The sequence below is a fragment of the Urocitellus parryii genome, chromosome 3 (assembly GCF_045843805.1).
Source record: "Urocitellus parryii isolate mUroPar1 chromosome 3, mUroPar1.hap1, whole genome shotgun sequence".
Lineage (NCBI taxonomy): Eukaryota > Metazoa > Chordata > Mammalia > Rodentia > Sciuridae > Urocitellus > Urocitellus parryii.
In genome coordinates, this window is record NC_135533.1 from 150,942,766 (window position 1) to 150,962,846 (window position 20,081).

At 44.1% G+C, this 20,081-nt stretch overlaps 1 protein-coding gene across 4 annotated transcripts in view; it reads left to right on the top strand.

Moving 5' to 3' along the window:
- The window catches only part of Usp30 (ubiquitin specific peptidase 30), a 32,390-nt gene that overhangs the window by 897 nt on the left and 11,412 nt on the right, over positions 1-20,081 (top strand). For 3 of the 4 annotated variants that reach the window (XM_026409193.2, XM_026409191.2, XM_026409194.2), the window contains 6 exons: positions 3,232-3,341; positions 4,410-4,592; positions 9,876-9,979; positions 14,695-14,793; positions 15,370-15,415; positions 16,472-16,566. In XM_026409193.2, coding sequence (XP_026264978.1) covers positions 3,232-3,341; positions 4,410-4,592; positions 9,876-9,979; positions 14,695-14,793; positions 15,370-15,415; positions 16,472-16,566 — 637 coding nt within the window. The remainder of the gene's footprint in view (positions 1-3,231; positions 3,342-4,409; positions 4,593-9,875; positions 9,980-14,694; positions 14,794-15,369; positions 15,416-16,471; positions 16,567-20,081) is intronic. The other variant, XM_026409192.2, reaches the window with a different exon arrangement.

Sequence of the window (20,081 nt, forward strand, 5' to 3'; positions counted from 1 at the left end):
CTGCTTGCTGCACCCCCATTGCTGACCCTAAGTGACTGAGACCTGTTGCTCAGGTTTGCTTCCTTTGGAACTAGAGCAGGTGGAACGAGTTCATTATCCCAGGACTGGAAGCCCTCAATGCCTGTCCTGTCCAGGGCCCTCATTCTGTAGGTGGAAAATGAGCCTTCAGCTGGCCTTGCCTGGACCTGATGGCAGAACCGGGAGGAGAAGCCAGAGCTCTTCACTCCCAGGCCCTGACATTCTGCTCATGATGTCGTTTTTGTAGAGAAATTGAGTTTGCAAAGTCATCATTTTCCCCTGGGATTCTTGTCCCTGCCCTGCTGAGGACCCGGGCAAGTCGCCTCCCCAGCCTTTCAACACTGCCTTTCGGTTTCCCTCTGAACTTTGGTTTTAAGCACAGAGTTTGGAGCCAGCTAGGCGTGGATTCAGAGCCACATTCCCTCACTCAGTCACTCAGTTTCTAAGTTGGCCACATCTCCCAGATCCTTCACCTTGGATGTCAGCAGAACCTACTTCCACAGGGTTGTTTTAAGGATGAGATAAGATTATCAATTGGGCTGGGGTTGTGGCTCAGCCGTAGAGCGCTCTCCTCGCATGTGTGAGACCCTGGGTTCGATCCTCAGCACCATATAAAAAAAATAAATAAAATAAAGGTGTTGTATACAACTAAAAAATAAATATTAAAGAAAATTATCAATCACAGTGCCTGGCATAGCGTATGCACGCTTAAATTTTAGTGTTTGATCAGGAGATTTTAAAGTGCTGCTCAAGTGCTTTACATTTCAGTGTTCGTTCATTTTAGCATTTCCAGGCACTTTTTAAAAATATTTTTATTAAGTATTGATGAAATTTTTATTTTATTTATTTATTTGTATGTGGTGCTGAGAATTGAACCAAGTGCCTCACACATGCTAGGCAAGTGCTCTACCATTGAGCCACAACCCCAGCCCTCCAGGCACTTTTGTGAACACATTATGTAAAAATCAGCACGGTGATACATTAAAAAACTTCAAGAAAATGTCATGAATGAGCCTGAGATTATAATGCTTAATAATTATAGAAGTTGATACTTAAGATCTTGTTATGTACCCTATGCATGAGAGCTGATGCAATCCTCAAAACAACCCTATGAGGTGTGTCCACGATGATCACTGTTGAACAGATGAGGAGGCTCAGAGTTACAGGGTGAAATGATGCCCTAGGGAATAGCAAAGCCAGGCTTGAACTTGAGTAACGTGATTCCATTTTTTTAACTAAGTTCTGTGCATTCTTCTGATTCTGTCTTGGAAGATCAAAGGCCTATTTGAAATTCATTTGTCAGCTATGATGCTAGGAAAATATAAGACAGAGTCACTATTGTCACTAGTGACTCTTCATTTAGTTATGTTTACTGAGCAGAAATCAAAATTATATTTGGCTAGGTGTGGTGGCTCATGGGAGGATTACAAATTTGAGGCCAGCCTGGGCAATTTAGCAAGATTCTGTCTCAAGATAAAATTTTAATAATAGCCTGGGGATGTAATTCAGTGGTAGAGTGCTTGCTTAGCATGTGTGAGACACCTAGTATCAATAAAATAATCAAATAAAACCCCCTATATTCACATAATTCATGTATTGGGATAAGAATTAGCTGGGCATGGCACTGCATACCTTTCATCCCAGCTACTTGAGTGGCTGAGGCATTTATTCTTAAAAAGGCCTAGGGATGGGCTGGGGATGTGGCTCAGCGGTAGAGCACTCTCCTCGCATGTGTGAGACCCTGGGTTCGATCCTCAGCACCATATAAAAATAAATAAGAAAAATAAAGATATTGTATCTATGTATAACTAAAAAAAATTTTTTTTAAAAAGGCTAGGGGTATAACTCAGAGGTAGAGTGCTTGCTTAGCATGCGTGAGACCCTGGGTTTGATTCCCAATACTGTAGAAGAAAAAAAGAAAAAATAAGAATATATGTGCTACACGTATATAGATATATATTACACATAGAAATCCACATGTGTATGTGTTTGCCTTGGTGGAAATACAGAGCTTTGCATAAAAATAGTTTTTAAATTACTGGAGAAATTTCTTCATTTGTAGTAAAAGAATAAATTCTGTCTATGTTCAGTTCAAGGGTGAAATTAAGAAATCCTTAATTTTATAAATGTTCAGAAGATCTTTAATTATATGCTTAATATTTTAAAATCCATGGGCTGGGGATGTGGCTCAAGCGGTAGCGTGCTCGTCTAGCATGCACGAGGCCCGGGTTCGATCCTCAGCACCACATACCAACAAAGATGTTGTGTCTGCCGAAAACTAAGAAATAAAATGTTAAAATTCTCTCTCTCTCTCTCTCTCTCTCTCTCTCTCTCTCTCTCTCCCCTCACTCTCTCTAAAAAAATAAAATAAAATAAGATCCATTCCAAAATATTTGCTACAGGAGTCAGTCATTGAGTAGGTGTTATTGAGAACCTCCAATGCCTAGACACTTCTGACCCCTGCCCTCACTTGAGGGAGACGTACAATAAATGTACTAAGTGGATTTTATGTTAGAAGGTGATAAATACAATGGTTAAAAAAACCCAAAAACATAGAATCCTGGTAGGGAAGGCCAGGAGTACAGATTCCAGTAACGGGTTCGGGGTGGGTCTCTTTGAGAGGTGGAAGGTGGTGAAGAAGTGAAGGAGTGGGACAGGCATCTGGGGGAGCAGCAGTGCAGAGGCCCTGAGGTCAGGGTGTGGGCTGTGTGGCAGCCAGGGTATCAGTGGAGGGAGAGAAATTGTAGGAGGAAAACTTCTGCTTTTCTTGTGAGTGAGACACTTTTGAAAGGTCATATTTTTGTCTTAGATTTTAAATCTTGTTGTCAAAACATCCTGATTCATTTTATTTTTTGGTGCTGGGGATTTGACCCAGGGCTGCTTTATCACTGAGCTGCGTCTCTAGCCCTTTTCATTTTTTTTTTTTTTTTTTTGAGTCAGGGACTCACTCAATCGCTCTGGGCCTTCCTTGCTAAGTTGCTGAGGCTGACTTTGAACTTGGGATCCTCCTGCCTCAGCCTCCTGGGTTGCTGAGATTATAGCTGGGCAACATCCTGGTTTTCAAAACAATTCTGTTACTATATATTACATTAACCTTAAACTTAGGTATTTGGTAGGATATTTTGACAAAATGTTCTTCTATTTACCTATGGCAGTGTATCCATATGTCTTGTCTGTAATGAGGGAAGACAATAAACTTATTTTCTTTTTTAGATACAAAGTTATGAAGAACTGGGGAGTTATAGGCGGAATTGCTGCTGCACTTGCAGCAGGAATATATGTCATTTGGGGTCCCATTACAGAAAGAAAGAAACGTAGAAAAGGTAAGAATGGGACCATTGCCTTGTGGTGTTTTTATCTGAGAGTGGTACAGAAAGCTGGGGGAGTGGGTAGTTTTTTCTTCTCTCAAAATCTTCAAAATGAGGCCTTTGGTTGTGAAACAGTGCTTTTACATTGACTCGTTTATTACTCTGTAATGAAAAGATTTCTACCCTGCCTTTGCAGACTTTTGTTTAAGGCAGGCTTTGTAATGACGAATTTCAAGCAGCTTAATCAGCTCAGTGTTCTCATTAATATAGCAATTGTATTTTTGGTAGTAAAATTGATTAATTGTGTCATTTAGTTGTGGTTTCTCTGACTAGCTACTGGTAACCAATAAAAGTTTCAAGTTTGTTTCTTCATTAATAAAAAATCTATTTCCTTAAGTGCTCCCTTGTGTAAATATTGTTTTACTTAACATTGGTGAAAGAAAGAGAGAGAGTTGTAGCAAGATTTGATCATTGCTAAATCTGGGAATGGTAATAATTTGGGTTCATTATACAGTCTCATGCATGTTTAGAACTTTCATGTTTAAAAGTTTTACAAGATTTTCAGCAGAAGGAGGGGATTATATCAGATTTTGTTGATCTCTTTGCAGAAAGATTGATCAGAATTGGTAGAGTGGTGTCTTTCCCAGTGGTTGTTATCAGAACAAAATCATTGTCCCCTGGGAGCAACAACGGAGCAATTGTTTTCTGTTGTGAGAAGCGTTGCTTTTTTATTGAAGTAGAGGGAACATGTGAGAGAATGACGCAGGGGAAGAGGAGGAGGTGGTCACCAAGTGTTCTCATACACTTGACAATAATCCAAGCTGTGCCAGACACTGTGGTGGAGTCAAAGCTAACATGAGACAGGGATGAGTCCTCCTGTCACTCGTGTCTGTAGGGGCAGAACTGGGACCAGGCCTGGGCACTGACAGAAAGCCTGGCTCCCAGAGCTCATCAGATAAGGACCTGCTCAGATCGGGGTTCCAAACTTAAGGTCACCGTGTAGAAACTCTGGGTCCCAAATGGGAGGAAAAGAAAGTTGGTCCCGTGTGATGTGCTGTTCTCGTGTTCCTCCAATGTTTTTAGGGCTGGTGCCTGGCCTCGTCAACTTAGGGAACACCTGCTTCATGAACTCCCTGCTGCAGGGCCTGTCCGCCTGCCCGGCCTTCATCAGGTGGCTGGAGGAGTTTACCACCCAGTACACCAGGGACCAGAAGGAGCCGCCCCGGCACCAGTACTTGTCCTTGACCCTGCTGCACCTCCTGAAAGGTATCTAGCGGCACTCCCAGGGGGTCGCACACATTTTCAAGAAAAGGCCTAGATGGCAGGCAAACAAAGGGTTATTAGCTTTTTTGTAGAAAAAGATCACTTAGATGGTCATGCAAAGATAGATACAAACAGGTGTATTTTTAAAAAATCAAAGATTAAACCATTTATTTAAACCATTTATTTAAAAAATAATATTAGCTTTTTTTAAAAAAAGGAAAAAATCCACTACCAAAGAAACATTTTGATTGTAAGAAGCGCTCTAGTTTCAAAACCATTAAAGTTGAAAGGAAAAAAAAGTGTGCCTTAGCCTAGGAAATACGGGAAATCACAAAAGTAAGTCATGTGGAATCCTAATAAATACTCCAGAATTCATCAAAGAAATGTAAACAAAATAATAGTGCCACTTAAATTTTTTAATATATTCTTTTGCCTGTCAGTAAAGATTAAAAATTCACAGTCCTTTGGGCTGGAGATGTGGCTCAGCGGTAGCGCGCTCGCCTGGTATGCGTGCGGCCCGGGTTCGATCCTCAGCACCACATACCAACAAAGATGTTGTGTCCGCCGAGAACTAAAAAATAAATATTAAAAAAATTCTCTAAAAAAAAAAAATAATAAAAAATAAAAATTCACAGTCCTGGCCACTGTCGGATAGCACCTCCACATGCTGCTGCTGATGGGTGGAGCTCTATGTATTCCTTCTGGAAGGTGGTTTGGAACTGCCCAGTAAGAGCTTGTGGAGTGTTCAGTACCATTTGGCCTCATACTCCCACATCTGGGAATCTGTCCTGAGAAAGTACTTAGGAATGAATATGTACTATGGGGCTGGGGGACATCAGGGGTAGAGTGCTTGCCTAGCAGAGGGTGGCTCTGAGTGTGATCCCCAGCACACACACACTAGAAGAAAACAAGACATGTGCACTGTGATTTATACTAGCCAGGAAAATGGGGTTCTAACAGCAAAAATTTTAGGAATGGCTGAACACTGGCCTTCAACTGAGAGACTCTCAGTATGTATTGATAATGGTAAAGATTTGAAGTTACCTGTACAACTTCATTTTTTGTGGGGAGTGGTACCAGAGATTGAACTCAGAAACACTCAACCACTGAGCCCCATCCCCAGCCCTATTTTGTATTTTATTTAGAGACAGGGTCTCACTTTGTTGCTTAGCACCTCACTTTTGCTGAGGCTGGCTTTGAACTCATGATCCTCCTGTCTCAGCCTCCTAAGCCACTGGGATTACAGACACATGCCACCGCACCTGGCTACAACTCATTTTTTTAGATACTTTCAAATATTTATTTTGACCTTTTTAAAAAAAATTATATATGACAGTGGAATGTATTACAATTCTTATTACACAAATAGAGCACAATTTTTCATATCTCTGGTTGTACACAAAGTATATTCACACCAATTCATTTCTTTATACGTGTATTTTGGATAATAATGATCATCACATTCCACCATCATTTATAACCCATGCCCCCTCCCTTCCCCTCCAACAACTCATAGGGATAGGGAGAGAGGGAGCATAGGAAGAATAGACAATTTCATTTTTAAACTAAATTTTTTGACTGCAGAACTGTCTTTCTTCCCTATAACATCTGTTAAAATCTCATAGGCAGGGCTGGGATGTAGCTTGGTGGTAGAGTGCTTGCCTAGTATATACAGTCCTCTGACTTCAGTCCTCAGCACTGCAAAACAACAAAACAAAAAAATTCATGGGTATTATGTAGAATATGATAGATACACAGAGGTCTCCAGCACAAGCCTATAATGGCAAAAAAAAAAAAAAAAAAGAAAAAAAAAGACCATGAATGGTTAAAATGGAATGCTTAAGCAATCAGTGATGTATAGCTATGCAGAATCATTTTTATAAAATCTTTTTAATTTGGGAAAGGCTAAATATTAAGTTTAAAAGAGCAAGAAACAAAATGTGATATAATGTCATTCAGCAAGGTAAAAACTTCCACAGATAAAGGCTGGATAGAAAAAGACCAAAGCATTAGTAGTGGCCATGCTGGTGTGCAGTTATTGATAGTTTTAGGAAACATTTTAAAAAATTATACGTCTGCCTCCAATAATAGCATGTATTGCTCTCATAGTCAGAACAAAAAATCAGACTTAAAAAACTCCCAGCTAAAGATTGCTTCATTTGAGGTATTTTGCCTTGGGAATCTCTGCTTGACACAAAAGTCTCTAGGAAACAGGTCTGCTCTTCTGTATAAGAGGTGAGTTGAGAATAATCCCCTTTCCTATCCTGATTAAAAAAAATACCATTGCAGTCCTGGTGCAGTGGTACACGCTTGTCATCCTAGCTACTCAGGAGGCTAATCCAGGAGTATAGCAAGTTCAAGGCCAGCCTGGGAAACTGAGACCCTGTCTCAAAAATAAAACATAATGGGCAGAGAGAGGACTCTGCTTAGTGGAGAGCATTTGCCTAGCATGTTTGAGGCCCTAGGTTCAATCCCAATACTAAACAAACAAACAAACATTTAAACTATTTTTAAGCGTATAGTTCAGTGGTCTTTTAATATTTATTTTTTAGTTTTCGGCGGACACAACATCTTTGTTTGTCTGTGGTGCTGAGGATCGAACCCGGGCCGCATGCATGCCAGGCGAGCGCACTACCGCTTGAGCCACATCCCCAGCCCCTAGTTCAGTGGTCTTAAGTACAGTCACATTGTCATATGACAGTCCTCACCACTGATTTCCAAAGCTCTTCATCACCTTATACTGCAGCTGTACCCATCAGACAGAAACTCCCTCCCTCCCCTCTCTCCAGCCCTTGGGAGCACTGTTCTGTTTCTGAGATTTTGACCCTTACCTCATGGAGCCGTGAGATGCTGCATGTCCATGTGCTTCAGATCAGTGGACCCTATAATATTTGTCCCTTGGTGGCTGTCTTACTTACTTAGTATAATGTCATCAGGATTCATCCACATTAGAGCAGATACCAGAATTTCATTCCTTTTTAAGGTTAATATCCATGTGCATGTACTGCATTTGGATTTTCCATTCATCCATCAGACAGGGGACATTTGGGCCTCCATCGTTGGCTGTCCTGAGTCACGCTGCTGTGAACATCAGTGTACAGATATCCGTCCAAGTCTCTGCTTTCATTTATTTTCTCTTAGATCCAGAAGAAGCCCTGCTGGGTCAATTGGTAACTTTGTTTAAATTTTTGAAGAACCACCATTCTGTTTCTACAGAGGCCACACCAGTTTATCTGCCAGGCAACAATGCAGAAGGGTCCCAGTCTCTTCATGTCCTTGCCATTACTTGCTGTTTTCTCTTAGTTTAATGATAACCATCCTCATGGGTGTTGAGTGGTATGTTATTGTCTTAATTTGCATTTCCCTAATGATAAGGGATGTTGAGCATCTTCTCATTTGTTTATTGGCCATTCATCATTTTTTTGGAAAAAAAATGTCTGTTCAAGTCCTTTGCCTGTTTTCAAATTAGGTTGTTCAGAGTTTCTGTTGTTGAATTTTGCTAGTTCTTTCTGTGTTCTGGGTATTAATCTTGCATCAGATGTGTCATTTACAAATCTCCTCACCTTGGTGGCTGCAGGGTGGCTGTATATTGAGATGCCCCCGTTTATTTCCCTCTTGTTTCCAGTGTCTCGTCACAGTCAGCAGGCTGTGGGGAGCATCCTGTGGGCTGTGGGCTCTTGGGCATATAAGCACGTGGGTCCTTAGGTAAATCCTGAATAAAGTCAAGCTGCTGGACTGGGGGACATGGAACTGTTAGCAGATATCGCCAGGTCACCCTGCAGCATTTAGACCAAGTCGGGTTAAAGGAGGCATGGAAATTTTCCTGGGGAGAGAAAAAGTTCTCAGAAGGGCTGCCCAATGAATGTAGGAAGCAGGAAGACTACAGTTCTTCTCAGTCCTTCCCTTTGTTCTAGAGGGTGGAGGACTGACCCCAGGATATGTACACTGATAGGTGGACCCTCAGGCCTTCTCAGCACTAGCTGCCCAGGCTGCTACTTCTCACATGTCCCCATTCAGGGTCACCAGGCATACTCAGACAAGGATGAGGGTGGTGATGGATTGGGGTGGGGTCAGAGTCTACCCCCATCAGAGTCAGAGCTTAGAATATATTTTAAAGGAGTCTCTCTCAAGTCCACTGACTGCAGATCCAAGATGAGAAACAGGCTGACTTACTTGTCTGCAAGTCATTGAACTTCCAGAACACCCCCACCCTGAGGTGGCAGGCTCGACTTCTTCTCTCCCACACTCTAGCAGTACTGGTCCAGTGTGGTCTCCTACAGAAACGGGGTGGTTGAGATCAGCAGTCAGGCCAGGCGCGTGGCACAGCCTGTAATCTCAGGGACTCTGGCTGAGGCAGGGGCTTCACAAGTTTGAGGACAGCCTTGGCAACTTAGTGAGACCATGACTCAAAGTAGAATATTTAAAAAGGGCTGGGAATGTAATTCAGAGGGAGAATGCTCCTGGGTCAAAGCCTAGTAACACACACACACACACACACACACACACAAAATCAGCTGTCATCTCCCTGTGGCCAGTGGGCCAAATCGCTCCCCTTTGTTTTTATTAATAAAGTTTTATTGGAACACAGCCATGCTTATTTGTTCAGGCACTGCCTGTGGCTGCTTTTGTGCTGCAGCAGCAGTTGAGTGGTTGCAACAAAGAACATGCAACCCTTTATAGAGAAAGCATCAACCTCTAGATGTATTTATAAATTCACAAGCAATCAAACTTCTATTTTCCTTTATTAGGATTGCTTCTACGCTTGACTGGCAAGTGAAGCTCTCAGCAGAGTTTTCTGGCTGCCACACACACACCCTGACACGCTCTGCTGTGGTGGCCGGAAGCTCAAACGCAGACTAGCACAGCGAAGGCCTTGCCAGGGGAGAGCCCTGTGTGGGGGGTACACCTGGTTACCCACTGGGTAAGGGGTGGACTAGATGAGGGTTTGAGGGCCCTTCCCCCCAGAGAATTGTGAGCTAACATGGTTTTATTGATGAGAACCTTGCAACAATAGGTTTAGACTGACCATGGTAACTCAAAGATCAGAAATCAGTTCTCGCATTTAAATACTACAGACTCAAAACATTAGATCCACTCGACAAACATGAAGTGCTAATAGCATAGTAAGCACAAAGCTACAGTGAATGATGACGAAAGCCCTCTAGTTCACAGTGAGCTCTGCGTTCTTAAACTGTGATTAACTGTGGCCTGGTGTACTGTTGTAGATTTTCTGGTGTTAGTCATTTGTTGGTGCATTTAGTAACTGGCTTTCCTTTTCATTTCCAGCTTTGTCCTGCCAAGAAGTTACTGAGGAAGAGGTCTTGGATGCGAGCTGCTTGCTGGATGTCTTAAGAATGTATAGGTGGCAGATCTCTTCCTTTGAAGAACAGGTGAGCACAGCATTGCAACAGGTGTGGCTCAGAGAAGCCTTTTCCCTAGAGGCTTAGGGAGCAACCTTGCAGTTGCCTGGTGTGAGTGTATGTTTATAGTGCAGGTGACAGAACCCAGGGTTTTGAACACGCCAGGCAAGTGTTCTACTATTGAGTTCCATCCCCAGTGTTTCTGTGACATTTAGACAACCTCAGTGTTTTGGGACCAAAGCACCAACTTTCTCCCTGCTCTCGCCATCAGAGCAGACACACAGCCCTTTGCCACCCAGTGGAGAAAGGTTAGCGGCATGGAGCATAAACAGTTGCCAAAGAGGGAAAATATTTCAGTTCTCCAGTGACCTTGCTCTTACAGTGGCTAGATAGGGAGGCCTGGGTCCTTTAAAAAGTGGCAAATGGTGTCATCTTAGTGTTCCAGAGATTTAAGTGAAATCCTTTTTTGGCCAAAGCTCTCATTTTTAAGAAAGTCAGACTTCAGAGATGAGCTTAAAGCCTTGAGCAGGGTCATATGCAACCCCAAGACTTTATTCCAGCCACTCCTCCCTCCCTGGTCCACACCTGCAGCTTCGCTGTCCACTTGGGATTTGGCTGCCCTCCTCCGCCCCAGACCACCATCGCCAATGGCAAGCCTGAGCCAGAGGCCCCCGGGGCAGCCGCAGGAGGGAGAAACCACTCTGTTGCTCACTGCGGCAGAGGGGCCTTTTCTGTTTTGTGCAGGCCGCTTCTACCCCTCTGGTGCAAACACAGACCTGAGAAAGGGGACATGGCCTTCTAGACCTCCCCAGACTGCGGGGCTGGAGCAAGAGGCATTCTAAAAACATGAAAAGGGAACAAGGGGACTTTCTAGCTCCCCTTCGTTTAAGATGACTTTTATGTTATGCTGAGGTTCGAACCCAGTGCCTCACGTGTGCGAGGCAAGCACTCTACCACTGAGCCACAACCCAGCCCATGTCTATGATTTTTTAAGATGCATATCTTTTAATCCAATTGTATCTTGAAATGTTATTCCATTTAGAACGCTGGAAAGCATGTGTGTGTGTGTGTGTGTGTGTGTGTGTGTGTGTGTGTGTGTGGTGCTGGGTACAGGTACACAGGTACTCTACCACTGAGCTGAACTCCAGCCCTTTTGAATGTGTCTCAACTGAGAGTATGGATTCGAGGTTCAGTCCCTGATGACATCAGATAACTTTTGTCATCAAAGACCCACATAAGGGCTAGGGTTGTGGCTCAGTGGTAGAGCGCTTGCCTAGCACGCATGAGGCACTGTGTTTGATCCCCAGCACCACATAAAAAACTAAATAAACAAAATAAAGGCATAGTGTCCATGTACAACTAAAAATATTATAAAAGACAACAAAATAAAACAAGACCCACTTAAATTATATCTGATTTCCTGGAAGTGTTCTCAGCATGCTCAGCCCAGAGCAGTCCTGGCTGGGTAGTGCTTTAGTGTGCAGGGAAGCCCGTGATGGTGTCTTTCTGTTGGTCTCTTGCTCTTTGAAGGGATCCAGAGCATCTGGCACGGCACCTTGTCCATCTGCACCACAGAGGATCTAGTCAGTCAGTAGCTTACTCTTGCTGACCATCAACACATTTTCTGTCTATAGCTCCAGAAATCCTTCTTTGTGTAAACTGATTTGATCTGTACAACAACCCTGTAAGCAGTTACTGTTAGTATCCCAAATTTATAGATGGGGTCACTGAGGCTTGGAGAAGGGAAATGATTTATCCCAAGTCACAACGCTGCTTGGTGGCCGAGTCCCATTGGAGCTTACCCGGCACTGCAGCATGCTCTCAAGTTCCACCCTCTTCTGCAAAAGTGTTCATTCCTGGGAGGCTCTGCAGCTCTGTGACTGACAGGACAGATTGGGTCTGACTCTGCCCTGCCTCAGGAGTGCTCCAGGGCTGGGGCGGAGTCCTGACTCTCAGGGTCCATCCAGTCTCCTGGGAAGAGCTGAATCCCTCCCGGCTCCCAGCTCATCACTCCCTGTTCCAGGGCTGACCCTGTGCTTGTGCTCTTGGTGACTGGCCAGGCTGCCCCTGGATTATGAATCTGCCCCTGGATTATGAGTCCCTGGGTGGCAAGACCCTTGCCTCGTTTATTCTTGACTCTATTTCCAACAAGTATCTATTGAGTGCCCGCCTTGGGCGGGGCCTGTTGAGGGCAGGCAGTGGTACAGCGGACGACTTGGCAGATCCCCTGCTCCCATGAACTTGAATTCTTGTGGTGGAAGGAGAGAGTTGCAGGCAGTAGACAGGTGATTTCAAGATGTGCAAACAAGAAAATAAATAGGATGACATAATAAGTCCGCCGTGGGGCAAGGGGAGCCTGCTGTAGGCAGGCAGGGCCCATCTGGAGAGGTGAGGCTCTAGTGAGACCTGAAGCATGAAGAGGGGTGAGGCCGTGCAGAATGTTCTAGACAGAGCAGCAAGCCAGGATGGAAACCTAAAGATGGCTGTAAGCCACAGAGTTTGGAGGACAGCAGGGAGGCTGGGGTGGCTGGCTGGGGCTGGGGCAATGGGAGGGACAGCAGAGGTTGTCAGGAAGCAGGGAGGCTGTGGCAGGGCCTAGCTTTTACTGTGTGTGCAGGAGGGGGCCATAGAAGGCTTTGAACAGCGCCCTGGTTTGATCTGACTTGTACTTGAAAAGGAAGGGGGCCAGAGTGAGAGGGAGAGGAAGGTGGGAGGCTGTGGCTACTCCACCTAAGGTGGCTTATTGGCGGTGGGGGGACAGGCAGCTTTGGATGTTGGCCGGGGAGGTCCCCCTGTGGGGAGCCATTTCAGGGAGGCCTGAAGGATGGAAAGGGCAGCTTGGGTACAGGTGGGCACGGCTTGAGATGGGAGTGCACTTGTTTTACTCAAGGGCCATGAAAGAGGCCAGGGGCTGGAGCACGTCGGTGAGGTAGAGTGTTCTAGAATGTGTCAGGGTCAGAGCCTCTCGTGGAGGGATTTGCAGGAGATCAGAGGCTTTTCCCTGGCAGAGAGAGCCGCCGGGAGACTGGAGGCAGAAGAGCAAAACCATTGGCCTTTAAAAAGATGGCTCGATCAGTGCTCAGCCTCGGGGCTCAGGTCAACGGAGTGCTGTTCTCATTCTGCTGACCACGTGGAGTGGGGTGAAGAGTGGGAGTCAAGGTCTCCAGGAGGACCAGCACCCTTAGAGCTCGGGGAGGAGAGCAGGAGAGATGGGAGTCAGGGCTTGGGCTTTTGGGGAGAGAGAGGATCATTTGAATTGATCCTTAAAGAGGAGCCTCTTGCCATGTGACCCAGAAGCTCCACTTCGGGGTACATACCAAAAAGTCACAAACAGACTCAGACAGAGTTTCCACACCCCTGCTGCACAGAGCAGGGTTGTTCTCAGAAGCCCACAGGTGGAAGCAACCGTGTGTCCATCAGTAGAGGAACCGATGAACAAAAGTTGTCTGTGGGTGCCAGGGATTGAACCCAGGGCCACTGTACCACTAGCCACATCCCAGCCCTTTATATATATAGACTTTTTTTTAAAGTTTTTTTCTCTCTCTCTTCTCCCCTCTCCCCCTAACAAGTTTTTTTTTAACTTTTTAAAAATTTTATTCATTTATTTATATGTGGTGCTGAGAATTGAACCCAGTGCTTTATATATGCAAGGCAAGTGCTCTACCACTGAGCCACATCCCAGCCCTTTGTGTTTTTAATTTTGAAACAGGGTCTAGCCAAGTAGTTCAGGGCCTCACTAAGTTGCTGAGGCTGCCTTCAAACTTATGATGCTCTGGCCTCAGCCTCCTGAGTTGCTGGGATTATTGGCATGCGCCACCGTTCCTGGCTGGATGAACAAAAGTTTTATGCAATAAAATATTATTCAGCCTCTAAAAAGGAGGAGGGCTGGGTTTGTAGCTCTGTGGAAGAGCACTTGCCTTGCACATGGGAGGCACTGGGTTCCATCCTCAGCACCATATAAGAATAAATAAATTAAATAAAGGCATGTGTCCATCTACAACTAAAAAAAAAAAAAAAGTTTAAAAAAGAAGAAAATTCTGACCCATGCTTCAGTTAGATGAACCTTGAAGACATTGTGGCCCGTGAACTAAGCCAGTCACAAAAGGACTAATAGTGTGTAATTCCACTTCTATAAAGTCCCTAGAATCGTCAGAGTCCTAGAGACAGGACATGGAATGGGGCCAGGGCCCGGGGAGGGCAAATGGGAGTGAATGTTTAATGGGGAGAGAGTTTGAGTTTGGGAAGATGGAAAAATCCTAGGGGTGAACAGTGGGGATGGGGACAAACACCGAGTGTATTTAATTCCACTGAACTGTACCTTTAGAAGAGGCTAACGTGGTACCCAGGCATGGTGGCACACACCTGTGGTACCAGCAGCTCAGAAATGGCTGGCGTGGTAAATTTTATGTGTATTTTACCATACCTTAAAAAGAAAAAGCACTCCTTGGGAGTCCAGTGGAGTGAAGGTCAAGGCCATGTCAGTTCAGCTGACACTGGCTGCTGGTAGGAGGGCAGCCGCCCCTCTCTGCCTTCTCAGTCCTCCTGGACCTCTGAGTTGAGAGTCCCCACCTGTGGAGTCATCTACCATGTGACAGTTTTCCTTAAGGAGCAGGGCCCTGAGAAGGTGGAGAGCCCATTCTGCCCTCTCTAACTACGGGGGTCCGCCTGGTGGCCACAGAGGAGGTGGTGCTGGTCTCAAAGTGACTTCATGGGGCCTCTCTGAAGAATGCTTTGCTCTGTGACAGGATGCTCACGAATTATTCCACGTCATTACCTCATCACTGGAAGACGAGCGGGACCGCCAGCCAAGGGTCACGCATCTGTTTGACGTGCATTCTCTGGAGGTAACCGTTAATATTTTCCACATGCTTAACGCTGTTTGAACGAATTTAGTCTTTGTAGAAAACACAAGTATAATCTTTGTACAACTTGAAGCACAAAAAGGTAGGCTTTAGAAAGAATTAGTGTTGGGGATGAGACTGGGAAGGGTCTTAAGGTACACTCTGCAGTCAGTGCCTTTAGCTAGAGATGTCAGGCTTTTTAAAATGATGCATTGCTGAGATTTGTGTTCTGGAGAAGAAAGAATGTATTATTTTTCCCAGTTTAATGGAGGAGAACAAAGGGCCATAGAATTGCTAAGTGGGACCTCATTTCCCTGAACAGTGTCATATTTGGGGAGATGATAAAAGTTAACTAGTAAAGGGGAGTGCCCCAGGGAGGGGAGGCGTGTTAATCGCCTTGGATGGAGGAGCCTGCAGGAGCCAGCCAGACACTAGTGAGCATGCTTTGAGAACCATGGGCTGTGTCGGAAGTTCATTTTGAGTGATGCCATCAGCACAGAAACTTGTAAACTCTCGGGGTGGTGAGGGAAGGAAAGGGGCTGCCGCGGGATTTTCACTTTGTTTCTTTTTCCCTTACAGCAGCAGTCAGAAATAACTCCCAAACAGATCACCTGCCGCACAAGAGGTAGCTGTTTTCTATTGAATGTAACACATAGATGCGTACTTTGTAGATATGACACTAATCTACTTGTTTTAAAAAGTTGTTGTTTTTTAAATTTTTCTTGGTGACACCCAATCCAGCCTGGACTATGGTCTAGTTACAAAGGAACTTGTATTTTGGGAACAGCTTTAAATGATTGTCTCAGTGTTCCTTGCACCCCAGGCCTGCTCAGGTTCCTCCAGAAGGACTTTGCTCTTCCCACAAGGGCTTTCTTTTTGTTTCTGGAATTTCAGATCCTGGGTAATTCCATTTTAACGCATTCTGTCCTCAGGATTTCCACCTTGGCCCACTTTTACTGCAAATGATCACAGTTCTCCTTTGAAGGGGAATCCTTGTTAACTCTTAAGGCTTGAACTTAAAAAGTAAAATTGACACATAATTTCCTTTGTGCCTTAGTTGTAATAGAAACAGAATACCTCTTTTAAATGCATTTTGTATTCTAGGCATTGCAATTTGGCATCTAAGTTTCTCTATGAAGTTGATTCTGGGGACAGTGGATTAATAATCATCCCTGTTTCCAGCAGATGAGACTTTCAGAGATGAAAGAACTTCCCAGGTCATGAGCATAGCCAGCAAGGAGGTTGGGCTGCCTGACTCCGAGCCCCTGCTCCTCTCTAGGATGTGGTCCTCCAACCTCCATCCCAGCCAAAGCAGATCCCAGTTCTTCAGAACTTGCTTATTCTGATCATTTCAGAAGCTTAGCTCCCTGTATGGAATGCTCACTAGTGAAACCTTTCATGAAATCCCTAGCATTTTAAGCCTGTACTTGTAAGAAGATGTTATTAAATGCAGATTCTTTTTTCAAATGTGGCTGTACCCATGATATAGAGACCCATGTGAAGAACTATGGAAATCTGTGGAGAAGGAATGCATGTGTGTTTGCTGGAAGTCAATGAGGAAAACTCTTTGAATGAACTTTTTATTTTACCTAAAGAGTGTCTCCTATTAAAAGGAGGGTATGTTTTGAGATTGGTGCCAAAGGGCTAAAAGTGGCATATCAAAAGGTGTTTTGTGTCCCAGGGTCTCCTCACCCCACGTCCAGTCACTGGAAGGCGCAGCACCCTTTTCATGGAAGACTCACGAGCAACATGGTCTGCAAACACTGTGAACACCAGGTAAGTGCAGCACCAGTGCTTGATGTTCCTGCGAGCTTTCCTTCTGAGTCAGGGTTCATGGAAGGATCTAGAGAGTGTGGGCTAACCTCAGTGAATGGTGCTGGCGTGCCCAGGCTCTGCATACCTGGAGGGCTGACTTCCCGCTTTGGTCAGCACCAACATGTCACCTGTTCTCACTTGGCGTCTTCTGCACCAGAAGCAGCAGATCTATTGTGAATCAGCAGAATTTTGAGTCCTGAGGTTGAGTTTATGCTAAAGTGGACGCATAGATTCTAGGACTGGAGGGTTTGGTTTTGTTTGCATTTGATATGTTAAGGTAATTTTTTTTAGAAAGTTTCATCTTTTCTCAAATATTTTATAGTTATACATGGACACAATATCTTTATTTTGCTTATTATTTTTATGTGGTGCTGAGGATTGAACCCAGTGCCTCACATATTCGAGGCAAGTACTCTGCCACTGAGCCACAACCCCAACCCAAAGTAATTTTTTTAAAATAGTTTTTTGGTTGTAGATGGACATAATATCTGTATTCTATTTATTTATTTTTATGTGGGGCTGAGGATTGAACCTAGTCTAGGCCTCATGCATGCAAGGCAGGCACTCTACCACTGAGCTACAGCCCCAGCCCCAAAGTAATTTTTATTATGGAAAATTTTCAACATAATAAAAATATTTTGCAACTGTCACTTCTACCAACTTTAGACATCTCCCCTCTCCTCAAAATAAACCTCATGCCCATTATCAGTGTCTCCCCATCCTCTCCATCTCCCCACCTCTGGAAACCACTGATTGACCTTCCATCTCAGTGGATCTGCCTGTTCAGGACATTTCAGATGCATGGAATCATACCACATATGGCCTTTCATGTCTGGCTTCTTTCATTAGCATAATATCTTCAAGATTCTTCCATATTGTAGCGTGTACGACTGCATTTCTGTTTATTGCCAAATAATATTGCATTGCACAGATAAACCACATTTTGTTTATTAAATCCATCAATTGATGGGCATTTGGATTGTTTTCATTTTGGAAACTGTTGTATACACGTTGTTGTTTATTTAATTGGTTCCTTTTAGTTATACATGACAGCAGAATCCATTTTGAAAAAAATCATACAAGCATGGGATATATCTTATTCTAGTTAGAGTCCCATTCTATGGATGTTCATGGTGGGTATACAAGCTTTTTGTGTTCAAACTTTTATGTAGAAATATGTTTTCAATTTAGTTGGGAGTATATATATACCTAGAAGTGGAATTGCTGCCTAATGTGGTAATTCCATTTTGACCTTTTGAGAAACTGCTGGTCTTTTCTAAGGTGGCTGCACCACTGACTCTCCCCCAGCTGCATGCTGAGGGCTCCTGTTCTTCACAGCTCACCGCCCCTGCGCAGGCTGACTTTTGATTACAGCCATCCTTATAGCTATGGAGTAGTGTCTCTCTATAGGTGTTTTCCCTACTTTACTGAGGCATAACTGATGAAATCGTGTCTATTTATGGGGTATAAAGCAATGGCTTGATAAACGTGTGCCCTGTGAGGTGGTCACCACAGTCATGCTGTTCAACACGTGCATCTCCTGGCGTGGTCACCTTTTCGTGTATGTGCAGTAAAGGCACTTGAACTCCTATCTCAGAAAACAGGACACAGTACAATACTAGCTGTAGTCACCGTGCTGTGTGCAGGACCCGGACCGTGAGCCTTGTAGCTGGAGGTTTATGGCAGTGTCCCTGGCACCCCCGCCTTGGTAGTCACTATTCTACTCTCTGCTTCTATAAATTCGACTTTGGAGTCTAGATTCATACTGTAGCGTGATCATGTGGTATTTGTCTTTTTGTGTCTGGATGACGTCAGTCAGCATGTAATGTCCCCTGGGTGCACCTGTGGTATCACAAAATGGCAGGGTTTCCTTCTTTTTTATGGTCAGTACTATTCTGCTGTACGTATTTGTTTGTGTATGTGTGTACACACACGCACCACATTTTCTTTTTCCACCCATCCATTGACAGACACCTAGATAGTTTTGGAATCTTGGCCGTCCAGACTAATGCGAGGGGTGATTCTGTCTCCTCTGGGTATCTGCCCAGAAGAGGAATTCCTGGGGCACATGGTAATTCTAATTTTAACTTTTTGAGGGGTCTCCACGGTTTTCCATGAAGACTGCGTCAGTTTGCATTCCCACAACAGCATAAGGAGTTCCCCATCCTCCACACCTTGCTAGCACTTGATGTCTCTTGTCTTTTTAATGACAACCTTCCAAATAGGTGTGAGGCAATGTTGTAGTTGGGGTCTAGATTTGCGTTTCCCTGATGGGTAGTGATGTTGAGCACTCAGGACCCTGTTGGCCGTTTCTCTGTCGCCTTTGGAGAAGTGTTTACAGGTCCTTTGCCCAATTTTTAATGATGTTACTTGTCTTGTTTGTTTTGGGGGGAGTTTTCTTTTTTTTATTGTTGACTTGTCTGAGTTCCTTATTCATTTTAGATATTAACCCCTTTTCAGATTCATCGTTTGCAAATATTTCCAGCCATTCTGCATGTTACCTTTTTGTTTTATTGTTTATTTCCTAGCTGACTTGTTTTGATTGGAGTTACCCTGAAGTCTGAGGTGTTGGAAAAAAAAATAAGGCTGATACACCACAGCTCCTTGACATGCCTTATTTTATAAGTCACCCACTCTTCCCTCCTATTTTTTTCATTGCATTTTATTTTTATTTTAAAGCTATTGTAAAGTGGAATTAAAGTTTTCTTATTTCCCAGCCAAGTGAGGTGGCAACACCTGTAATCTCAGCTACTCAGGAGGCTGAGGTAGGAGGATGGCAAGTTCAAGGCCAGCCTGGGCAACTTAGTGAGACCCTATCTCAAAATAAAATAAAAAGGGTAGGGGATACAGCTCAGTGGTAGAGTGCTTGCCTAGCACATGTGGGGCTCTGGGTTCAGTCCTCAGTACCACACCCAAAAATTATTTCCTGGTTGTTTGCCAGTAGTAGTTTATACAAACACAGTTGTTTATGAACCTTGTATCTTGAGAAAGCTTCATGGGTCAGTTGTGGAAGTTTTGTTGTAGATCATGTGTATATAATCATGTCTGTGGACGTGAACACTGTTAGTTCTTCCTGTCCAATCTTCACGCTGTTTACCTATTTATTTTCTCTGCCTTCTGTTCTGGCGAGGACCTCTGTACAGAGTTGCTCAAGAGTGGCCATTGCAGACATCCTTGTTTTGTTTCAGATCTTAAGAACCAAGTCTTTGGTGTTTTATAACTAAGATTGGTATTAGTTTTATTGTACTGAGAAAGTTTCCTGCTGTTCCTAGTTTGCTGTGAGGTTTTTTTTTTTTTAAATATTTTTTTAGCTGTAGATGGACACAGTATCTTTATTTTTATTTATTTTTATGTGGTGCCGAGGATGGAAGCCAGTGCCCCACACATGCGAGGCAAGTGCTCTGCCACTGAGCCACAGCCCAGCCCTGCTGCAAGTTTTTACGGGGAATAATGATTGAATTTTGTCATGCTTTTCC